The 7,283-nt window shown below is 50.7% G+C and overlaps 1 protein-coding gene across 1 annotated transcript; it reads right to left on the bottom strand.

The window, feature by feature from the left end:
• Positions 1 to 1,489: 1,489 nt before the first annotated feature.
• Positions 1,490 to 6,584, bottom strand: LOC135651838 (transcription factor TCP8-like). Its single transcript, XM_065172338.1, has 2 exons — positions 6,426 to 6,584; positions 1,490 to 6,316 (listed from the first exon to the last, which is right to left on the bottom strand). Exon 2 carries the CDS (start codon positions 3,643 to 3,645, stop codon positions 2,005 to 2,007), a length of 1,641 nt encoding a protein of 546 aa, XP_065028410.1. The 5' UTR covers positions 3,646 to 6,316; positions 6,426 to 6,584; the 3' UTR covers positions 1,490 to 2,004.
• Between the last annotated feature and the right edge of the window lie 699 nt (positions 6,585 to 7,283).

Below are 7,283 nucleotides of genomic sequence, written 5' to 3' on the forward strand. Positions count from 1 at the left end.
GCAGCGGTGGCGAAGCCTGTACGTAGCATACGGCGTCCACCTCCGCTTGATGCACACCACCTGTTCGCTCCGTGACCGCGCAGAAACCGGCACCAATCGATGCCCCGTTACTGTGAGTGCACTCTTTATCATATCCACCTCCTCCCTCTTTCATAAACACACCCCAACCGATACACAAGACAACGACAGGTTGTCATTATAGATCGCTTATTGCACCCACCGGCGTTGTGATTGGACGCAACATGCGGTCCCACATGGAGCCCAACCATGCCTTCGATCATAAGGTATGTAGGTGTTAGTTTTCTTTACAATCTTATGTTGACAGTAATTTGATCTTTAAAAAATATGTATATATAATTATTAAAATCTAGTGAAAGATTAGCATCAATTTCCACACCCATTAGAATGCGAAGTGGTTGGTCGTTGGGTGTCATAACTCAAAAACCAAGTCTCAGCTATTGAAATCAGGATCATGATGAGCGTCCATTCCGGCCTCCTTCAATCATAGAGCCATCGAGATAAGGTCAAACTTTGTGCACATTATTATTCTAGCAATCTAAATCATGGTCGATCATTAGTATATTTTCATACATCATACATCTTTTTCGAGGGTTTGTTGATCATTCCAACTGTATCCAAATAATACGAGATTTGATTCTTAGGTATGTTGAATTTTCTACCTTTTGTTGGAATTTATCTTTAATTTAGAGCATTTATGATAAACTCTGAAGGATGCATTCTCCATCCTTTTTTTTACTTTGTTCAGTAAATGAATTATCTTAGATGATTTAATATATATAATAAAAGTGACAAAAATAAGATTATTTTGGTAAGAGAAGGCTACAAAATTGCAGTCCCACTCGATGGGTTGCTGCGGCGGCTGACCTTTTCCTGAGGAGTTGGAGGTCTCAGTGCCCACACGTTTCCTCATCATGATAACCTGCAGATCCCCATATCAGTTCATAGCTCGTCACTGCTTCTTGGAGTGCAGACAGACGAGGTAACAAGCGTGTCTTCTTCACCTGCTTTTAAGTGTTCTGGCTCGGCTCTCCATCTTGAAGAGATTTCAGCTCGAAATGCTCGAGCAATTGAGGGTGGCGATCGGGCACCGCCGCGAGAGGTCGGTGATCGATGCAGAAGCAAACGCCAATGGGCATTGCATCGTTAGCCGAACTCACACGGCAAGCCATTTGCACGGATCACGAAGAGCAACACGGACTCCGAGGGCCGTGTCCTTAACGGATGACCATTTAGGATTCCGTCGTTCGGGATTAGTCTTCTTCCCAGCTCGGTCGTCTTGGAGATGAGGATGTTTGCCTACTTTTGGACGTGACAGTGAAGGCCCTTCGTTTCTGTGTTGCGTCCAAAGGTGAAGCCGCGGCGACGCACATCGAAGGCGTCGCAACAGATGATGCTTTTATCCTCCATTGCAGGATAAAAGCAGGACTTAGGTATGAGGAAGATTCCAAAAGACAGATTAATGCAACAGTTTACAAGGGCAGGGAGAAGCACACCAGAAAAGGATTATGAGTTATCGGTCATCTAAAACCTCCATCTCTCTCCCTCTCTCTCTCTCTCTCGCGCGCGCTCTCTCTGCGCTTAAACAAACAAAGAATTACTACTGCACAGACGAATTGGATCCCTATACAAATCTTTGTCCCCCACTCTTGGAAGTAAGGTTCTTGAACTCACAACACTCAAGCAGAACGAAACAAAAACAAAGGGAAGGGGAAAAATAATGATAAGAGAAGTGGCAGTGTTCTTTCGCAAGCTGAAAGAACGCCGTCCACTAATTTGAAGGATTCTTTAGCACCCAAAGCTCACCTTGTGCGAGTCAAAAGAGAAGAAGAAGAAGAAGAAGAAGAAGAAGAAGAAGAGGAGGAGGAGGAGGAAAGGAACACTCGCCGTTGCTGGATTTGAAGCTCCAATTGGATTTTTTGTTTCTGCCTTGCATGCGTGCGTCCAAGGTTGCTCTTTGACATCCTGTGAACTCTCCTCCTTCTACTACTGTGAACTGGTTTGGTGGTCCTCTCCGCTGGCTGCACCTTGGTGCTGCTGATGGGTACTGTGGGCTTGGTGATGGTGGTCCATTGGCTGGTGGTGTTCGGAATTCATGCTCAGGCCACCACCTCTATTGTATGCATTGAGGGCCGCGAGCATCCCGAGATTGGTTTCCGACGTTCCCAATCCGAGATGCTGAGCCGCCATGCCGCCCGTGGGCTGCTGCAGCACCATCGATCCCAGCGGAAATGCGCGGCCGCCTTGGAACTCGGCACCGCCCGATAAGTTTATTCGCGACATGAACTGGAGTGGCGCTTGGATGCTGCTTCCGCCGCTGATCCCGGGGCGGTACTGTCCGGCCATGGCCGGGAACGTCCAGATGGACGGCTCTGAGGGTCCGGTGGCTGCGGCCACCGCGGGCGCCGCTGAACCCGTGGACACTGGAAGCATCCAGAAAGCTCCCCCAGCTCCGCTGTTCGGAGCAACCGCCCACATTGCCGCCGCAGGAAGGATCCCCTGCGGCCTCGTCAGACCTGCGGCTGCGGCAGCTGCAGCTGCAGCTTCCTGCTGCTGTGACCGTTGATGCAATTGGAGCCCGCTGCCGGCCCTCATAGACTTGGAGGCCGACGACGGGGAGGACGGGCCTGCCCCTCCGCTTCCTTCCTGCTGCTCATCTTTGAAGAGATCCTCTCTAAAACGTTTCCTCAAATAGGTGTCGGCAGAGTCGCCACCGCCGCTACTGCCTCCGCCTTGTAACCCTTCTCCAATCTGATCGGCGGACAGGAGCTGATGTTGGTGGGGATGAGGGTGGAGCTGGTGGAAACCGAGCATTGCGGCGGCGTGGGAGATGCCGGGGTCGGTCACCTGCTCGAAGTCGGGGCGGTGGTGGGCGAGGGCAAGCGCGTGGAAGGAGAGCGGGGCGGACTTGGAGGGCGGGGAAGAGAGGGAGGAGCCGCTGCTCCTCAGCGAGATGTTGAGTGTGGAGAAGTTGGCCGGGATGGTGCCGGTACCAGTGGTAGCTATGATGGCGGGTTCCGCCTGCTGCAACAGCCACTCGATGGTCTCGCCGTCCGTCTTGTGCCCGAGCTCCCGCGTCAGCTGGAACACACGCGCCGCACAGATGGCTGGCATGCGGATCCGACGCCCGCGGCCGTCGACCTTGGTGTGGCGATCTTTGGAGGAGCGTTTGGCTGGGGCGCCGCCGCCGGCGAGCTTCTTGGACGTGTCGGCGGCGGCAGAGGAAGATGAGGGGCCAACGGCGCCGGGGGAAAGGGAGGGATCGGGCTTGGCGGTGGAGATGGCGAGGGAGGCGTCGACGACGCCGTGGTGGACGATGGAGCCCATGAAGGGGGCTACTGAGCTGGGGCCCGCTCTGCTCTTTAACGGGACCAGCTCGAGCGACGACGGGATGCTGCTGTTTCCTTGCTGCTTCTGCTGCTGGTGGTGATGGTGGCCAAAGTGGTGCTGTGGCTGGTGGTGTTCCGAAGTGCTTCTGCTGCTGCTGGTGCCACTGCTGCTGTTGCTATTTGCCCGAACTCTTCCCCCTCTCCCTCCTCCTCCTCCTCCTCCTCCTCCTCCTCCTCCTCCTGTTCCTGCACCACCACCTCCCTGTCCTCCATGCCTACTAAGCTCGCTTTGTTCCATGCTTTACTGTTTTCCAATCTATCCCTAAGATCAACACCAATTGCTTGCTTTTCTTTCTTTTCCTTTTCCTCTCCAACTGTGTATATATATTTATCTTTACGGCAGCTCCAGTTCTTATATTTTTGGATGGAGAAAAAAGTTGAGAAGAAATATTAAGGGGGGAGGGGAGGGTAGAGAGAGAGAGAGAGAGAGCGATATAACCTAGTTAGGGTTTGAGGAGGCAAACACGTGCAGGGGGCCGCTCCATACTTGGCTGGAGACTGGCGTGGGGCTCTCCTGCTGATTGACTGTTGTCTCTGTGCGCGCGTTGGTGCGGGCGAGAATGAAAGGAAGGAAAGAAAGAAAGAGGAGGTGGGGAAGGAAGACGCTACCTGAGGTTGTTTAACCGCACGGATAAGAAAATGATGCAAGAAAAGAGTGAGAGCGAGCGGCAAACAATAAGATACGTCACCGAGAAAGAAAGGTGGGAGAGAAGGGGGAAGGCGAGAGAGGCGCGTAGGTTTAGATCCTAAAACCCTAACTCCCTCAGCTTTTCTCCTTCCTCCTCTTTTCTTGCATCGCTTTTCCCCACTGTTTCCTCTCCCTCTCTCTCTCTCTCTCTCTCTTTCTCTTTCCCTTTCTCTCTTATGATTCCTCTCTCTCTCTCTCTCTCTCTCTCTCTCTCACCTACACACGCTATAACTGCAGCTTGCTCTCTCTCCTTGACACTGCTTGGGGGAGGGGGGCCGCCTGAGAAAGAAGCAGTAGCCCGCTCGTGGGGCCTCGGAGAGAATGATGAATATAGACTTCTGAGTTAGAAAGATGCAGTTAGGAACTTAACCATCCTTCTCTTTCCATGTCTCTCTAACTCCATCTCCTCCATTCCACCCGCCGGACACTGCTAATCCCATAACAGTCTCCGCTTCGTTCGATGATTAGGAGCTTAAGCACCCTCTTTGCCGTGGTTTCCATTATTATTACTGCGCCCAGGTAATATGAGGAGGAGCAGCAGTAGCAGTAGCAGTAGCAGCAGCAGCAGCAGACATTGCAGGTGCGCGTCAGATAAAGCATCTAATGCTGATGACAGCTCATCCCAACATAAACATCTCTTCTTTTAAAGAAATTTCCTTTCCAAAAGATAAAACCTTTGCACACTGTCCTCCTCCAGTTAAATGAGGCAGACTAATACTCTTGTGAGATACTCCCAACACCAGCAGTAGAATACTCATCTGCCAGTCAACTCCAGGTTGCCCCACTTCCCTCCTCGCACAACACAGCAAGCACACCACACCCCTTTATCCCCCTTCTTATATTAAACGTCACAGGGCGTTCCATTACTTAACTCCGCCACCTTTATTCATCCCCGCCACCCCCTCTTCTCGGTGCCTTCGGTGCACCAACCCGCGGAGAAGTGTAAGAGGATGGCGTGATCCGATGCGTCTCTTTCTTGCCCTCCTTTTAATAAGGCTTTTTTTTTTCTGTGGGTGCTGATTAAAGGTGAGGTCGGTGCTCATTTGTTTTCTCTCAAAGGCTGAAGCTGAAGCCAAGCTTTTGTTGACTCCACCGGTGGCAATGTCAAACCTTATCATCTGCCCATCTTCAAATCATCTCCCCTCCCCCTGTTTTCCTCCACGGTTGGCCTCTCTGCCTGCACACACGACTCACCTGACCCACGTGCGCTCGGTGTCTTCTCCCAGTCCCCCCCTTCTCCCTCCCTCCGTGTTCTGTCAAGTTGCAGCGCAAGTTGCAGGAAGAGCAGGCGAGACAAAGGAGGAGGAGGAGGAGGAAGAAGAGGCGGAGAGAGGTGTGAATTCAAAATAAGCAAAGGTGGGGGTGTATTATATGGAGCCCTGAACACCAGAGACAACAGCATCACTGTTCCTGCATCACGCCACCATTGTTGGCTTCTCCGGATATGGGATTCCTGATGTTGACACCATCCCATCCCACTCACATCACAAAAATAATCCACGCAAACGATGCTGGGTTACTGCTCATCCATGGATATCATAATCAACCGAGTGAATCATTTCTCCCTGGTGTGCATTTGAAGAAGGCCAACCTGTCTGCATCCATCTTTGTGTCAATATTATACGAAAAGCAGAGCAAAGAAATCAGCTTTCAGCCGGTTTTGGGGCTCTACACCCACAAAGCGAACCGAAACCGGCGCCAGGGGCTTTCCTATTGAGGGAGATGGGTAAAAGGAACAAGTACTGCAGCGAGGTGTCTGGTTTTAGCTTCTTCGCCTTGGCCTGCGCGTGTTGTGCGTGCGCGGGGGGTGGAGCTTCAGGAGTTACTGCGGTAAAAGGAGACGCGAGGAGGAAGACGACGGTGGTAATTGATCAATTATTGTGGGGGACACAGCAAAGTAAAAGTGCAGTAACCGGATGCCGTAGAACTGCACCCTCTCCTTTCCATTTCACCGTCCTCTGCTTCTGCTGCTGCTGCTGCATGACGCGGATGCCTCGTACGGGCTTGAAATAAACCAAAAGGAATTGAAAGTGTTTCCTTCTTCTTCTTCTTCTTCTTCGTCTGGATGGATTTGAGATGTGAGCTTAGAGGATTTGAAAGCAGAAATCCTCCACCAGGGGTGACCCAAAAACAAAAAAGTCTCATGAATGGAGGTAGATTCCCTCTCGATCCACACTTGAACTGTCATGTGCTCTTCCCAATGACTGTCCTCCCTCCCTAACTGCAGTCACAAAGTACTTCCCATCTCTAAGCCAAAAAAGAAAAAAAAAAGAGAGCTCACAGCAACATCGGTAGTGGTTTTTGTCATTGAGATTAGGAAAAGTACAAACCATGTCGATTGAGATCCTTAGTAATGGATTGGTTTGTAGCCTTGCGCTTGTCTTCTTCCCCCTCCTCACAGCTCATGTCTCATGAACTCCTCTCTCTCTCTCTCTCTCTCTCTCTATTTCCTTCTTCCTGGACAATGATTCTTTCTCCTGTCCTTGGAGAGCATACAAACTGTCAAGAACAAGCTCATTAACCATGTGGGCCAATCATGGGTTTGCATATCAGCACTGTAGCATTTAAATATCAGAATGTGGAGGAGCCAAATCTGTCACGCACACATATTAAATTACGTGGATACAGGTGGACAGTAATGAGGTGGGTCATCGAGCTGCACCCTCTGCCTGCATTATCTACTCAAAACAATTGCTGCTACGCAGCTTTATGAGGGAGCTTACTAAAAGCCTTCTTGCCGGTGGCTGCGATGCATCAAATCTCATCACCCCCTTCACATGCCTCCCTTCTGCCATTCCTTTTTTCTTGCTTCTTTCCTCCTCCCTCATTCATTGACTAAGCCATGACTCGGCTTCACCACCATCCGGTCTTTACTCCTCACCCAACTGTTTTGGCGTATGACACAGTGGAAGGAAGAGAACCAAAAGGCCAAGAAATAATATGAAGCAGGAGATCAATGTGGAAGAGGACCTACCTCTTCCCATCGCATTCGATTCCTTTCCATCGAAATATCGGGTGTGAAAGAAAAGAACCACCGCAGTCAATTTGATTTGAGTTGTAGCCTGTCGATCACAGTTCTTCCATCGTATGTCTTCGAAGATTGACTCGTAGCTGCTGTAAGTTTCGGTGTATGTCTGGTCTTCCAAGGCTTTCGCATATCTCTTCTCCGAATCCAGAGGACAAACGTC

This window comes from Musa acuminata, chromosome BXJ3-10 (genome assembly GCF_036884655.1).
Source record: "Musa acuminata AAA Group cultivar baxijiao chromosome BXJ3-10, Cavendish_Baxijiao_AAA, whole genome shotgun sequence".
Lineage (NCBI taxonomy): Eukaryota > Viridiplantae > Streptophyta > Magnoliopsida > Zingiberales > Musaceae > Musa > Musa acuminata.

Excerpts from the sequence above, each read along its gene's own strand:
- LOC135651838 (XM_065172338.1), bottom strand. The coding sequence starts at position 3,645 with ATGGAACAAAGCGAGCTTAGTAGGCATGGAGGACAGGGAGGTGGTGGT.